This window comes from Taeniopygia guttata, chromosome 1A (genome assembly GCF_048771995.1).
Source record: "Taeniopygia guttata chromosome 1A, bTaeGut7.mat, whole genome shotgun sequence".
NCBI lineage: Eukaryota > Metazoa > Chordata > Aves > Passeriformes > Estrildidae > Taeniopygia > Taeniopygia guttata.
Genome location: NC_133025.1, coordinates 61871469 through 61888463, shown reverse-complemented (window position 1 = coordinate 61888463; position 16995 = coordinate 61871469). Strand labels below are relative to the sequence as shown.

Genomic DNA, 16995 nt, shown 5'->3' with positions numbered 1-16995 from the left:
ATGAAAATTATTAAGGATTAGAACAACTGTACCAAGAGGAGAGGCTGAGAGAGCTAGGGCAGTTCATGCTGCAGAAGAGAAGTCCCAGGGGGATTTTACTGAAGTGTAAGAATACCTGACAGGAGGTATTAATAAAGATGGAGCCAGGCTCTACTCAGGTGCGTCCATGAAAGGACAGGAGGCAATGGGAAAAAATTGAGATATAGGAAACATGCTGACAGATGAAATGTACTTTTTTTTTTTTAAGTTTAAGGGTGGTGAAACACTGGAATGGGTTGTCTAGAGGGTTGTGGAGTCTCCATCCATGGAGATATTCCAAACCTCAGTAGGCACACCTCTCTGCAAGCTGCTCTGGCTGACACTCCTGTGAGCAGTGAGATTGGCCAGGATTATGTCCTCAGGATCCTCCCAATTCCATCTGTCCATGGTCTATGACTCTGTGCCTTCATCCCAGAGTGCCAGAGGTCTCTGACATGTGGTGGATGTGTTTGAAGAGCAGGAAAATCAAATTCAAGGCTTTCCTGAGTCACTTGAAGCAGTACTACAGTCAGGGTTTATCACAGACTGTGAGGGTGGTCTTAGATGAGTTTTGTGTTTTCTCCTTCAATCCACTACTTGTGCAGCAAATTTATAAACAGGTGTGCTCTGAAGTGAATGGTTCACATCCATGACTTACGATTTTACATTGAAAATTGACTTAGTTTAAATATTAATGCAAATACCAAATATACAGGTGTCCAAATATACAAGGAGAAAAACCACCTCCCAGGAGCTGAGAGCTCCTGGCTCTCAACTACACAAACGAGATGACACAAAGGCTTAAAAAGAAGTGACAAATGAGCTTCTAGAATATGGACAGAAAGTTGAATTGATAGGAGACCACAGGAAACCATATAGAGGACTGCATGGCAAAGTACCATGAAGCAGCACATTTATAGGAATGGTTTTCAAAATACGGAATCTCTGAAAAAGATTTTTGCATTTTAGGAGATGGTAGGGAGAGGGATGTCCTCACTCTGTCCTTGAATATTTCTAATTGATGTCAATTATGTTTCACTTTATATAAATGTAATAAAGCAACATCTTTAAAAATCACCAAAAAGAAGTCCCCAGTCTTGGAAACAACACCCACAAAATGGTCAATGTGTCTATCTGAATTCCACACTTGTATTACAGACACCTAATAACCACTTCCTGATTTGGCTGCATCATTTTACTTCAAGAACCCTTTCCCTTACCAGAGAGAGAAAGAGAACGAAAGCACTATTGAAACACAGAATTTATTTCCTTCTTATGGTAACATTAAATAGAAGCCACTTGATAAATATGAATTAGGTGGGTCTGAGAGATCTCAGCACACAAAACCTGACAACAGTTAGCAAAGAACTTTTTCATTTGACACAGTGAGACAGTTTTCTACTCTGCCTGATCCTGCAATTTTGAAACTAAATTTCTCTGTGGAATAAACTCTGTGGAAGTAACTTGGTCTCTCTCTCTCTGCTGCCAAGCCCTGGCCATACTATCCCAAGAACCACCTACCTCTGCAGAGAAAGGGCTTAACTGATATATATGCCACTATGCATGGAAAGGGAGAAGCAAGGCCTAAAATATAGATAAAATATTGAAAAAAAATTAGAAGAGAGTTGCACTCATTATAAAGTATAACAAATAGCATCTTCAAAGAAACACACAGCCTATTTCAATGCCTCTATATATGTATCTTTAAAGACATTAGATGTTACTAAAAAACATCCAAATTTTCATGCTTATAGCCTCTAGCAAACCTCCCTCTTGGACTGTTTTAACACTGACTCTCTGTTTCTTTGCAGATCTTACAGGTGAACAAGGTGATGTCCATCTTGTTTTATGTGATATTTCTCGCTTACCTTCGTGGCATCCAGTCTTCCAACATGGATCAAAGGAGTTTGCCAGAAGATTCAATAAATTCTCTTATTATTAAACTCATTCAGGCAGACATTTTAAAAAACAAGCTTTCTAAGCAGATGGTAGACATTAAGGAAAACTATCAAAACACGGTGCAGAAAACAGACACTCAGCAAGACATGGACGGAGAGGAAAATGTGAAATCAGACTTCCAGCCAGTTATCTCAGTGGATACAGATCTCTTGAGGCAGCAGAGACGCTACAACTCCCCCCGAGTCCTCCTGAGTGACAACACGCCACTGGAGCCACCGCCACTGTACCTCATGGAGGATTACATCGGGAATTCCGTGGTGGTGAACAGAACCTCCCGTCGGAAAAGGTACGCGGAGCACAGGGGCCACCGGGGGGAATACTCCGTTTGTGACAGTGAAAGTTTGTGGGTCACGGACAAATCCTCTGCCATCGACATCAGGGGACACCAGGTGACTGTTCTGGGAGAAATTAAAACGGGCAACTCTCCGGTTAAGCAATACTTTTATGAAACAAGGTGTAAAGAGGCCAAACCGGTAAAAAACGGCTGCCGCGGCATCGATGACAAGCACTGGAACTCCCAATGCAAGACATCCCAAACTTATGTCAGAGCACTGACTTCAGAAAACAACAAACTGGTGGGCTGGAGGTGGATAAGGATAGACACCTCCTGCGTGTGCGCCTTGTCCAGGAAAATAGGAAGAACATAGATCTGCATCTCTTTGCTATATAAATTATTACATTAAATTATATGATATGCATGTAGCATATAAATGTTTATATTGTTTTATATATATTATAAGTTGACCTTATTTATTAAACTTCAGCAAATCTACAGTATATAAGCTTTCTCTCTCAATAAACAAGAGCAAAGGGTGTGTGCCTCTGCCGTGGCCAACTCCGGGGTTTTTTAGACTCTTTGTGACACTGCTTGTCGGCAGCATACCATAACTTTCCTGTAAAATCTGTAAAATCAGTATTTTTCATTCAGTATTGTCAAACCAGTGACTGTCATTTAGTAAACTTGTTAAAAATCAGATCAGTTCCAAGACTTGTGTACATATTTATATTCCCTGCTCTATACATTCATATTTAATTGGATCTGCAGTGTTGACTCCTCACCGCCAAAAAAAAAAATAATAGGACCAAAATATGTGTTGTAGCCTGCAGATGATGTCAAATTTTCAGGCATCAGGTAGCCCTAAAATAAAGTTTCTATGTATTACGCTAGTTTTGCCGGTGAAATGACCATTTTTCCTCTGTTAGCAATCCAGAATAGTTGCTAGTATTCCAGGAACATCCATTTGTGTTTTGGAAGCACATTTGTTTTGCAACTGTTTCTAACGCTGCCAGTGCATCATTGAAAAAATATGAAAAAAATCTGAAATATTTGTAGCTGAAACTTGGTGAAGCCAAGAACTGGTCTAAATGGATCATTACTATAGTACATAAAAGATGGTTTGTTGTGATCAGCCTCTTCCTCCTCACATGAATCAATTATCTTCTGCTTGCATTGTTGGATCATTCCTCTCTGTCTGAGTTTTTAAATTAGAAACAAAGCTGGAGGTGTCTTAACCTTAAAAGAGCCCTAGGCTTGCAAATAATGGTAAAGAAAGATATGATATCCTGACATGGATATCAAAGCCACATGCCCATACGAAGGTTTCCTTCTCCTCAGCAATCCGTTCTCCATCTTTCACAGGGGGGGAAATGTTTTGAACTGCTTGAGAAGCCTGATACCTTTCACAGGAACATGAAATGGATGGTGGATAAAATCCATGAAGTCTGTAGTCATACTGAAGTTCCCCAATTAAACATGAGTTGTTGCTTAGGAGAGAAAAATGTGCTAGCATGTATTTACCTCAGACTCTTCTGTGGATTGTCATATAGCTCCACTGGGGACAGGAATAATGACACTTTTTGAAGAGATGTCCCATTAGACATTAGCTGTACAATGTCCTGGATAAGATCCCAGTCCCAGGAAGTAAATGAAAGCTCATGGCTAGGAACAGAATTCAGATTGGGCTGCACATTATCTGTGTCCAGATAGATCAAACTCACAGCTAGGGCTGGGAAATACCAGTTATTCAGGAAGTTTTACCCTCATGTTTTTTCTGAGGGTTTTACAGCTACAGCTTGTGCTGCTGTAGCATGTTCAGCATCGCAAATGGAGACGAGATCAGAGCCCTCAAACATGAGGTTGCAGGATGCCTTTGCTCATACAGCTTTCACTCCTGGAAAACCAGCTTCAAATCTGCAACAGGTCATGAAAGGCAGCAAATTGTGGGGTCTTCTCTAATCCCTTACAGAGAGTGCTGCACACCATAAAACCACCAGGGAGCTGGACAGGTTGCCTTGAGGCCAAGCACTGGAATAGTCCTGTCTTGGAAAGCCAGGTTGGAGCATGTGGGTATTTTCTTCAGGGGAGGCCAGAACCATAGATTTTGAGAACCATCTTAATTTTCACCATAAGGCCACACATATTTACCTCACAGAAAATATTGTCACCTTCAGCACTAAATTATAGCTTTGGTTCAATCAATTTGGTTCAAGCAACCTCAGAGGTTCAATACCAAGGCAGTCATTAAAATGAGACGATGTAATATAATATAACAAGGATCTGATAGATCTGATTAGAATATTTCTCATTTCTTGGCAAAAATTTTAAAAAGAAAAAAAGCCCAACCCCACAGAGCATTTGCTACTTTTCCTAGTAGGAAAGTTTAACTAACCATTTTGGCTTGGGAAAATAAGCATATTTTAAAGCATATTTTTCTGCCACACTGGATTGTTTTGTAAATTAAAAGCTTGATTTTACACCCTGAGTTCCCAAATAAAGATCATTTGCAGATGCTGGGAGCAGCTGAGAGCTGATATAGTTATGGATCACTAAGTTTAGAGATCTCTTTGTGTCACTGTGCCACATAGGTCTATCTCCATGCGAGAAGTGGAGGTAAGAAGACCAATTTAGCTTGGTGGAATCCCATTAATTAGAAACTACCTAGTTCCTGCAGTGTGGATGTCACTTTTGTTTACATAAATCCATTTCTCCAGATTTTGTTACTGTAAATACAGAGAAAATCTGTTGAAGATGGGAATAAAATGTAGCTTTGTAACAATGTAGACAACATCAGAGTTGATTCTGATGCCTTTATTTCTGCTCACTGAAAATCAAGGGAGGCGCATACTTTAAAGGTTCAAAGAAAGCCATTTGTCATTTTCCACTGTAAATCCAGTAACAGGAACTGGTCTTTGCCTTTTGACTTTAACAATTATTTTACAAGCAGCCAGCAAAAATATCTCAGAGTAAATATGTCTGTCATCTGAAACACATGAGATGAGAACGGAGCGTGATGTGTACGGTTATTAGACCGGCTGCCTCTTTCCCACCCCAGGAAAACAATGAGCGGAAGTGTTACCCCCTGGATCTGATCCAGCTTCCACTAAAGTCAGTGGGGGAAGAAAAAAAAAAAATCTCACCTTCTCTGGTGGAAGTTGGATCAGGCCCCAAGTGAAGAAAAACCTGCAGATCTCGACCAGAGAGCAAAGCAATCTCGCACATCAGTAACACGTTCCTGTAAATCCTGTGTACCCATAAGATGCTGTATTATTTTGTAACAAGTTTGTAAACAAAGCCTGTAATAAATTTGTTAAGGTCTAATTCTCTTTTCACTGTAGCCAGGGATGGTTTTATTGTCGACTTTGGTCATGGCATAATGAATTGAAAATTCCTACCCAAGTCTTTTTTTTTTGTTTGTGTTAAGTAATTAAACAAAATATTCAGTTCTCAACGCCAGTTTAATTTAAGCATTCTAAAAATCACTTCCATTAGGCAGCTCAGATGCTCTGTCAATATTGTTTTGCCAATAGATCATTATAAACACACATTTTATTTAGATTTTCTCCCAAATGACCAAATGCTATTCTGAAATTGCCTGTCTGTGTCAAACTGTATTTTCTCTGCTTTTTCCCCCTAGTTTTTTCCAGTCCATTTAGTAACAGCAAAAAATGCTCCACTGAGGTTTTGGAAAACCATCTGCATTTATTTTATCACCTTTGAACATGTGTTCAGGAATGAAGTCTGTGCAGGGAGTTTACTGCTACCAAGAGATTTGTGCGGCTGCACCAGGAAGAAACTTTGACTGGACTTTACAGAGTGTGTGCTCAAAACCACTCTGCTCATACTCTGTTATTTCAATTCTTTAGTAACCCAAGGCTTTTGCATTGTGTATCTGCAGACAATACCAAACAGGAAACGAGCCTGATCAGGAGTTTCAAAATTAAAAATTGCATTATAACGACCTGCTATCTCTGACCTCTCGGCAAATGCATTTGCGCAGTGAAGTCAAGCGCAGGAACATTTGTTTCATTTAATAGAAACATTGTGGCAAAAGCAATGGGATTCTGTGCTTTCCATGCTTGTTAAATTTGTGTAGTTCATCATGGATGTGGGGCAGGAGGAGGAGGAAGAGGAGGAGGAGCAGGATCAGATAATAAGCACTACAGCTTGTGAGAAGTAAAAGGTTGTGCTCCGGCTTGGAGCATTTTAAAGTGTGGAGGGGTTGTTCTCTGAAATGCTTTGTCTGTATTTTGTTACAGCAGTTGGCAGAATGACGAAGCAAGCACAGATGTGGTGTAAAAAAACACAAGCAATATGAGGATGACAAAAAACTTTCCCGGGAAAGTCAGCCACTCACTACCACAGTGAGTCCCTGCAGTTCTGGGCAGGTGATCACAGAGTTCAGCAATGACATCCCTAGTTTAAAGATTTAGCTAATCTCTGTGGGAAAAAAAAAAAAAAAAAAAAAAAAATTTTTTTTTTTTCCTGCAGCACGTTACATTCATGACCTGGATAACTTTCTTTCACTTTTTCTTCTTGTTCCTTTGAGGGGTTTTTGTTTGTTTGTTTGTTTGTTTTTGGTAATCTCTGGCTGCTTTAGCACCTCTGATGAACAACAAATGGTAATGCTTTGCATGAATGTCCCCAAATATAGATTTCTCCTTTGTTTTAGGGCTGAGCTTTGAAGCCAGTGGCACCTGAAAGCCATACTTTCATCACAGAACTGGCCTTTTGATGTCATGACCTCATGTTTCCGGACATTTTGATCACAGGGTCCTATCTTGGAGGTCTTACCCACACAATAGGTGAGATCATGACCAGGCTCATTGAGAAGCGGCTGTGTACACAACAACCAAGGAGCACAGAGAGTGAGGCAGCCCTGTGCCATCTTTGCTTCCACCTTCACACATCTCCTGCTCTGATTTCGGTGTTGAGTTGCATGATCAAGGGCTGGTGATCAAGGTTTGCTTTCTGCATGTCCAAGGGTTCAGATGCCCAGAATATCCTGTAATGGTTGGATTTGGGAATGACCTTAAAGATGATCTCATTCCAACACCCCTGCCATGGGCAGGGACACCTTCCACTAGACCAGATTTCTCAGAGCCACATCCAACCTGTCCTTGAGCACTTCCAGAGGTGATTTTTGACAGGAAGACAATTTCTCAGTTCACATAAACTCGCCTTGTGAGAATCTGGGTATACCTTCTATAAAAGGTTGCTGTGGGTGCAGCGTTGGCCCTCTCCAAAACACGGCACATTGTCACTCTTCATCTGTGTCACAGACAGCAGACAGAGTCATTGACAGCCCAGCTAATTCATCCAGGAGAGGCTGATAAGGAGGCAGGTAGCATGGTCCTTTCCTCCAAACAAAAATATTCCAATGGAGAGTGTGAGGACAGCAAAGGAAGTGCTGAAACATGCAGGGAGTTCAGAGCTGTTGGGTGGCAAACATCTTGCAGAGATTTCGGAAAGCGAGGGAGAATTCAGCTGTTCAACTGTAACATCAGATGAAAGGCTCTTTCCTGCTATGATAAGGGTTAAATAAATACCATTAGATCATCTCTAGCAGCAATTCAAAAGCAAAATGAACCTCTATTAATTGGGGTTAATCCCCCTGTGTTGATGAGAAGTTAACCACGCTCACTGAGCACAAATGATGAACCTTGCTCTCAGTTGCCCTGTGCAGCCCCTGTTTTCAGCACTCAGGACTATGAAGCTGTTAAGTGAGGGCAAAATTTGGCTCAGAAAGTACTAAATCCACGTTGAATGCAGGAGGGGGAGCCCACATTGGAAGCATTATCTTTATCCACCACACAAAACAAGCCAAGTTTTTAACATAAGTTCATAAAAATTTCTCATTACTTTGTCTAGTTCCAGGGATTTAGATTTTAAAATAAGTTTTTAACTGCCTGGTATGAGCAGTACACATATATTTAGCAGCAATTGACAAAAGAAAAGAACCCTGTAAATGGAAGTATGTTGCAAAATACTGTGTCTAGCACTGCAAATAACCTCTGTTGAGTCATATTTATGTTCTCAGTGTCTCAGAGAGGAATTTTAATACAAATCTTGATTTTGTTCTACGCACCATATTTTGTTAAATAACCACCTCAACTTACTGCTTGTAGAGGTTTGTGGTGGGCAATCTTTGTGGATAATGAAGCAGAAACATGGCTCTAATGCTCCTGAGCAATATAAGAGTTGCAAGTCCCACACTTGTACAGTAGAGATTAAAAACAAATGTGTGAAAATCACAGAATCGGTTTCTCAGGCTCAGAGATTAAATATTTTTTAAAATATCAAATGACAGCTTTTTTCAAGTTTCTACAAATATCTAAAGTCAGATTTGTATGTGACACAGCCCACTGCTCACATGGAGCATAATTTTTGTAATCTTTTTATTGCACAAATCTACTCAATGTGATTCCCATTAAGTTCAGAAAACAGAAATTTGCTCATTTCCACACTGCTGACAGAGCATTCAAAATAACCCCAACAGATGAGCCAAATCTCAGGTCAGAGCATGATCCCTGAGTTTATGTCCTAAGGATAAAACTACCAGGAAGGATTTTTCTTTTCTGCAGAGAGTGAGAGCTCAGCTGCCACATTCACAGTGACTATGCCATGCTATCACATGTTTGAAGACTTCAGGAGAAAGAATCTGGTCAGCTGAAGAGTTGATGGGAAAAAGAAGTGGGAGATGGATAGGGCAATAATTATTACATAGTCTCCTTGAAAATTAGATCCCTCAAAGACATAAAATGCAGCCCTCAGGATCCTCCTGATCTCAGGATCTGACTCAGAGGCATTTATTCCCTAGGTCAATAATCCTGGATTCCTGAGACTTGGCGTCAGGACATGGTACTTGTCCTAGGCGGGGGTAAAGGTGAAAAAACCCCTTCTCCCACCATAATCAGATAACAGCAATTATGCAAGAGGGAGTTCTCATGGGAACAGTTTTGTCTCAAACTCCCATGGCTTTTTTTTTTTTTTTTTCTCTGCAGAAATGGAAGATACGGGTTTCTGAGAAAGGGCCTGCTGCCTGTAGTTTTCTCAGAGGGATATGAGGGCGCTGGAGAATAGAACTTAGGCAGAAAGAGGAAAATTCTCATTAAATAGAGTTTTTCAGTGATCTATTTTCCCTTCACTACAAAATTATGTGGTGAAGTTTCCTGACAGAGACCCTGATTCAGGAAGAATTTGCATGTGATTGACAATGAAAAGCACCTCAGTACCAAGACTGGATTGAGGAGAGGAGCTCAAAAATCCCTGTGGCTCCTTCCTCTCTTTTCCTGAGTGCCCACAGAGATTCGAGGATGACAGTGGCACCCTAAAGGGAGATCAGGGACAGAACAGTTCCAGAACAGATTTCTCCATTCACAACAGTCAGGCAAAGGCAGCACAAGGACAACTCCATCATTGCAGAGGCTGATCCAGGGCATGCCCTTCATCTCCATCCACAGGATCTCAAAGAGAAGGATCTGTAATGCCATTTCATAAACCAGCTGTAGGAAATATCAAGACAATGCTGCAATGGTCTGGACCTGGTTCACACAAACTGGTGGGATTTTGTAGCAGTGTTTGCTGTTGAACAGTTTATTTGAATCCAGAATGCACAGGAAAAAAAAATATGGGAATAGTGGAAAGTGTCTAAATCACTTATAGAACTAATAAATACTCAGCTTCATTCTGATCTCATGCAGGTTTAATGTCTGACTTCAGTGGGATTAGTCCCAGTTTTTACTGACACAATAAACCTCAGAATTACATCTGTGACATTTGAAAGCAGGTGGCTGGGCTCTGTGTGAGCACAGACTCTCAATTTCTGTGTGGCTTGTCGCTGCTGCCCCATGAAGGAATTATTTAATGGCATAGATTATAGGGACCTACACTTCCATGCTTTAAATTACCTCTGTCCTGCTCGGAGGGTAATTCTTGATGGCTCTCAGACTGATTCAATGCAGCTCCTCAGGCAAATCCTGGGGGTTTTCCATGCCACCAGCTAAGCAACCTTCCCTGAGAACCACAATGCAGAGAATTTAACATCAACTCTGATTCTTGCTTCAGATGGAACTTCAGTGGCTTGGTTTTGTTTGAAGAAACGATGAGAAATCAAAGTTAGATGTGCATGTGCTGGCATTCAAAATTAAATTCTGAAATCCATAACTACTGCCAGCACAAGAAAACTGGGAGAGGAAGGTAGCGTGTGCACTCTGCAGGCTATGTGAAGATGCTCTTGTTGAGAAACAAAACTGTTTTAGGCGACAGCAGTTTATTTGGAGCAAAGACAAACATCCCAGTCCTGCTGAACAGTGTGTTTCTTTCTAGTTCACCAGAGAGTTCATGTTTTTGACTTTCCCAAGCCTTTTTCATTAGGTATTATTGAGCATACATATTTTACTGCATTAGAAACATTCCAGAACTACAACCTGAAATAAACTGAAATGATTGATCATGGTTTAGCATCAGGTTCTGAATTTTAAAGCCTCCACCAGCCTTCAATAATGGCTCAGTTTGCAAATACAGCTTGATTTTGTGGCTAGGAAAATTTCCTTGAGATTTTTCTCTTCATCTGCTTTTCCATATAATCTTCATAAATACCAGAGATTTTACAGTGCCTAAGCATAATCTGAAGTGTCCACTTCTGTCAGCCCTGAGGTCATCCATTCTCCCATGAATTGTTTATTAAATATTCCATTGCCACAAGCAATGGTTTGCTCAGTGGGAACAGTGCAGGCTCCACGAGTGAATAGCTACAGTTCAGGAGGTGAATTCAGACCATAACACAAAAGCTGATATCAAGAAATTCACTGGAAAGCCAGAACTGGAGTTTAGAAAAAACCAACTTTAGCAGAGAAAAGCAGAAAATGAGGAAAAACAAAATCCAGAAGTTTGCAAACTTAGGGAAAAAAATAAGCTGACCTTTGATAATAGCAGTAATTGGGGTTTTTTCCCCTCAGAGGGTTCATCCCCCTCTGCCTTGCAAAATCCATTCGTTTCCCAACAAAATAAAATAGCAACCAAAAAAAAAAACCCACAAACAAACAAACAAAAAAAAACCAAACCCCAAAAGAAACAAAAAAAATAAACAAAAAAACAAAAAGAAAAAGGATTTACTGAGAGCCAGTTCCATAGCTTAGTCTGCATTAATGTGGATTTAATTCACTTTTGATCCAAAATAACCCTTAAGTTCATGTCCAGTTTTAAAGGAAAAAGAGCTGTCAAGAAGCTGGTTGGTAAGATTAACCCTGTGCTTAAATCTGAGCACATGCTCAAATGTTTTTAGGGATCAGGGTAATAATAAGGTTCATTAGTAATTTTATTCCTGGAATTTATAGTTGTTCACTAAGAAAACCCCAAATGGAACAATAATCTGATCAAGTCTCTTAGTTCCTATCCTACAAATTTTGCTTTAAACTCCTAGGGTAAAAGAAGTACAAAAGATTATCTGTGAACATATAAGGCTTGATCCAAAAACCATGGAAGTTTGCAAAAAGCTTCAAAAAATTTCTAGTGAGTCTAGTGAGTTATGTGCTTGATAATTGAACCATGGCCAATAAAACACCATGGATTTATAGGGCAATGAAAAGAACACACCAAATAAAACTGATCATCCACTGTTTTTAGAAATCAAAGCACGAAATTAGCAGTAAAGTGTTTGGCAGCACTTCACAAATTCTTCCTTGAAAAAAGTCATTCAAATGGACTTAGATGTGAATGCAATTGCCTGCATGGAGTGCTGGGGAAAGGGAAGGCAGTTGAATGCAGAGATAACTGGGAATGCTGGGGGAAAAGTCACTCTGTGGATAACTGTGGGAACAGCTTCAGACCTGGGGTGAAGTTATCGAGGCCACCTCAGTGACTGAGGTGCTCAGTTCAATGTCTTAAGGCAGATTGGATACTTCCATTCAAATGAGGGGTTTGACAGCAGCACTTTCTAAAAGGTGGTGAGAAAACAAAAACACTTTTCGGTAATGATGAGAGATCACTTTCTCCTTGCTTTGTACCTCTTATTCCAATACCTGCTTGAAGGTTGCTACAACTACAGGTGACTATTTTAGTGGCATTCCCAAAGAAAGCATTTCTCTGAATTCTCCTGGTCCAACATGCACTGACAGGCTAAAAGCAGAAACTGCTTATGAGGAGAAAGGGTGCTGGGCTGACTGAGAGGGATTTTTGAGACTGATGAAGTGAAGTGCCCAGAAAACATGAATCCAGTGCTTAATGGAATTAGCTTTCCCTTAAAAGAATAACAAATAGAATTTCTCATCACAGGTAAATGTACATTTATATAGTTACTGATTCTCTTTCACCCTATGTGAGTTTTAATTTTTTTTTTTTTTTTAATGGACCTGCTCTGTAATTCCAGAAGCTTCCAATGGGCTGGAAGACTTGTCCTTAGTATGGGTTACCTACAAATCCCAGCATTTCAAATTAAGATATTCTGTCAAGGGGAAGTCCCAGGTGCTTTAAGAACAAGTGGGAGCTCTGAAAATGAAGTTAAAGCTGTCAACACTGACCAAAAATCAAAGGGCTCATAGGACAGAGATGGAAATCTCAGGAGAAATGGCTTCAAATGAGGGAAGGGAGAGAGCAAGGAGAGGGGAAGAGACAACTCCATTGTACTTTTGGCAGTGGGAACAAAATGCCAATCCTCAAATGTACAGTTGACAATAGAGATGATGAATTGGGTTCAAGAGAATGACCCATTTCTGGGCTGGGCAGGTGACAGGATCCACCAGCTCTGGGAGACTGACCAAGGTTAAGTGTTAGCTGGAGCCAAGGAGCTGCAGGCCACCCACGCAGATCAAGTGGGAAAGAGCTAATGGGAAAGACATTTTGGGAGTTAAAAATACAACCGGTTCCTAAATCTGGGAACACAGAGCTGTAAAATAACAGCTGGACAGCAAGGCAGAACAAAGTTCTCGATGCTGGAGTGAAAGGTGGTTGAATGGAAAGGCTTGATCAGAACAGGCCCTCAGCCAGGATGGCTACATGTGGAGAAAGGCAGAGCCTCTGAGATGGCAGCACAGCACCTTTCCCACAGGCTGGGGCAGCAGCCTTCAAAGTAACAATGAAATATTAGACGCTTTAAAAGGATTTCCCACTAAACTGATGTTGTTCCCATAACACAAGCCAAGGAGTAGGAAGGCAGCACATCAAAACAAGTTTGCATGCACTTGGGAACAGGCATCTCTTCTGCACCAAGCGATGCTTTCCTGTAAAGGCAACATTTGGGCTGCGAGTACATGGAAAAATCTTCCTACGGCACCTGCACCAAAAGCATGAGGCTGAGAAAGTAGCCTTCACTGCTGGTGGTGTTTGAAGTGATTCACAAAACCCAAGGGCATGTCAGATCTTGCAGGGATGAGCACTCCCATTCTGCCCCAGTGTCCAGCTGAACCACTTCCACTGCTCCAAGGACAAAACCTGGCCCCACCATTTAGGACTGCTGTGACTGTCCATGAGGCAGCAGCACCCTGGGGCTGAGAAGGTTGGGGGTGTCCTGGGGGACATCAGGAAGAGCAGTGCCAGCATGTCAGGGGTGATCGTGCCCCTGTGCCCAGCCTGTGTGGCACATCTGGAGCGCTGTGTCCAGCTCTGGGCCCCTCAGCACAGCAGGGCCATGGAGCTCCTGCAGCGGGGCCGGCGGAGGCTGCAGAGATGATTCAGGGCCTGGAGCATCCCTGGCAGGGAAAGGCTGAGGGAGCTGGGACTGTGCAGCTGGAGAGGAGCCCCAGCTGAGAGGGGCCCTCAGCCCTGGGTGTCCCTGGCTGCAGGGAGGGCTCCGAGCAGGGCCCAGGCTCTGCTCTGGGGGCCCAGCAATGGCACCAGAGCCACGGGCAGGGACTGAGCCCAGGAGGTTCCACCTGGGCAGGAGGAACAACTTCTGTCCTGGGCAGTGACCCAGCACTGAGCAGATTGTCCAGAGAGGCTGTGGAGTCTCCTCCCTGGGGATATTCCAGACCCCCCTGGACACAATCCTGTGCCCTGTGCTCTGGGATGGCCCTGCTGGAGCAGGGAGGTGGCACCAGTGACCCACTGTGGTCCCTTCCAGCCTGAGCCATCCTGGGATTCTGAGATTCTGTGTGGGTAGTGGCTGGCCCAAGGCAGAGCACAGACTGAAGTGTGCAACAATTCAGGATTGCAGAGCTCTCCTGCATGTCAGTTCAGAAGCACAACCTACACAAGGCAGGCACGATGCAGTCACGGCTGATGTAAGGGGTTAAATTCTCATCTGTCAGCAGCACCTCTGCTGGAGAGTGAGCTCTGCAAACACTCAAACCACCACAGAAGAATCACAGGTCACAAGATCCAGGCTCAAGAGCTGAAAACACTCTGACCACTTCCCAAGCATCACATTTTGTAGCAGCACAGGAACCTGATTCTATCCGCGTCCCTGTACTCTCCCTTATGCCAGGTCAGCATTCCCCACTACTGCACCCTTTATTTTCTTTTCTTTTTTTTTTAAACTGATGTACATGACAAATGAAGAACAGGGACAGCTTCTGCAGTTTTCTGCCTTACAGTCTTAACAGCTCTTCCTAAATCCCCTGAAAAGCTTGGAAGAGGCACAGAGCAGAAAATGACTGTCATCGTGCAGTGTAACTGTTTGCTTTATGATGTAATAGCCACTACTCACATTTTTTCCCTGGGATAAACTGTTGGCATTCCAGAAGAAAAGGGTAGATTCCTGAGCTTACTTATGAATTTCCTGCAGGCTAACCACACTGATAAAAAAGACTCTGTAAATCCCCTGCTGCTATATTATTTTGTAGGCAAGCCTATCAGCTCTTTCAATTAAAACTTTTGTTTTCTGTTGGAAATCAGGCTTCCAAATTCACTCCCTTTTCTTGCAAATACTACTCTTTATTATTTCAAAGTTATTATTCCAGTATACTCATTACCACAGTATCATTACATATTACTAGGATATTCAGGAACTAGTTTTAAACCATTCAGTGGCATCCAGATTTTTAGCTGACATAATATGGGATGTATCTAGGGCGGCAACATTCAGTGCTGCTGTTTAGTGACTCAGTGCATGACAGAGGTCTGAGAATTGACATTTGTTTGACACTTGTTTCCTTCAGCTCTCGTGCGTCTTTCTACCTTCAGCTGCTACCTCTGCCTTATATTTTCAAATCCAAGACTACTGCAAAATGAACTTCATTTATGCAATAAACAGAGCACCTGTCAGGCACCTGTTTTAAGCATTTACCACTGACAGTGAAGCTGCCTGAGCTACAGAGAAAAACAAAAATATCCCTTCAGATTGCAAAAGAATGAGCTTTCAGAAGTTTGCTTAATCGATGTAATCTGTCAAAGTGTTGCATCCTGGAATAGACCCTGCTCTTCAATATTAGAGAACAGAGATAATTTTTCAAAGCTGTGGACATTCATACCACAAACAACGTGTTACAGCATTTTCACCATGATCAGACACAAAAAAAAAAGCCAGACTTACCTCTGGGTGAGGCTTTTTGGATCATCACATGTGTGAGCTGCAGAGGTGGAAGGAGAGGCATGTGGAAAAGCAGGACAGGGACTAACCAGAACATGCACCCAGCAGTCAGCACTTGCAAAATGGCCACGGGAAGACTGGAGCAGTTCAGCTCTGCTAGACTTAAAGGGACAGATTTCCACAAGCACACGGGCAAAAGCCTCTGGAAGAGCACCATTCCCTGCTGGGGGAAGGGGGGAAGGCAGGCCCTGGTCCTGGAAATATTGAAGCACGTCTTTAAGCACGTGAGAACTGCTGTGGACTTCGGTCTGTGCAGCCCTGGACTCGATTTACTGATGTGCACCAAGTTACCCAGGGAGGGGATGCTCCAGCAGAGTGCTGGTTACAGCTCTGTTGCAGAAGGAGTGAGGTGCCATCACTGCTGAGTTACTCTGAAGAGTGCTAAGACACATTCCAGAAGTCCAGAAAGGAAAGAAAATATAATATAATAATCAAAATGCGCCCTAAAAAAAAAAATCTCAAGTCATTGCAACAAACATTGCTCATGTATTCACCCTGATATTTCTAGTTTGTTTTTTCAGCATGATACCCACAATAGCTGCCCATCTAATTGAAACATTTCCAAAGCATTTTGAACTGCTCAAAACAAGTGAAAATAACCCAAATTACAGATTTACAGCTCCCCTCTCCTCTATGGCTGAATTACTGTATCAAATATTTTACAGTGAGAGCAGAAACACCCCAATGACAGGGCACAGGAGATTGTGAAGACACCAAATCAATATCAGCAGGATTCAAAAGAGAGTCTCCCCTTAGCTTTGCTGCCCAAGATTGTCATAGCATGGCTGCATAGGACAACTGGAGCCTCTACAGTGTCCCCAGACCTTTGTACACCACAAAGGACCCTAAAACAATACATAGGATGAACATTTTTTGTCATGAGAGGTGGCATCATGACTTTGGGACAGTCAGAAGGGGATTCCTGCAGCTATGGGATATGAATAAACAACACATTTGGGCTCAGGTTTGGTCTGAAGCAGCTCTTCTGCATCTTCTGCATCATAGAACCATTGAATCATAGAATCATAGACCCATAGAATCATAAAATCATGGAGTGGTTTGGGTTGGAAGGGATCTTAAAGATCACCTTGTTTCAACCTTCTTGGAAAAAAATAAAGACATGGTGTTGTTGATGGGATTTATTTGCTCATATTGGATCATATAACTAGTTAAAGTCTGAAAGAATTGAAACCCTAGTGCTTTTTTCATATTTTCC

General features: G+C 42.0%; 1 protein-coding gene and 1 long non-coding RNA gene across 2 annotated transcripts in view; one reads left to right on the top strand and one right to left on the bottom strand.

Moving 5' to 3' along the window:
• The window catches only part of NTF3 (neurotrophin 3), a 48965-nt gene extending 43390 nt beyond the window's left edge, over positions 1-5575 (top strand). Inside the window, exon 2 of the mRNA XM_002189512.7 lies at positions 1830-5575. Coding sequence (XP_002189548.1) covers positions 1830-2624 — 795 coding nt within the window. The 3' untranslated portion in view covers positions 2625-5575. The remainder of the gene's footprint in view (positions 1-1829) is intronic.
• LOC116807753 (uncharacterized) lies at positions 1265-16605 on the bottom strand. Its single transcript, XR_004366851.3, has 2 exons — positions 15723-16605; positions 1265-7779 (listed from the first exon to the last, which is right to left on the bottom strand). It is a non-coding gene; the product is annotated as an uncharacterized lncRNA (long non-coding RNA).
• Positions 16606-16995: the final 390 nt, after the last annotated feature.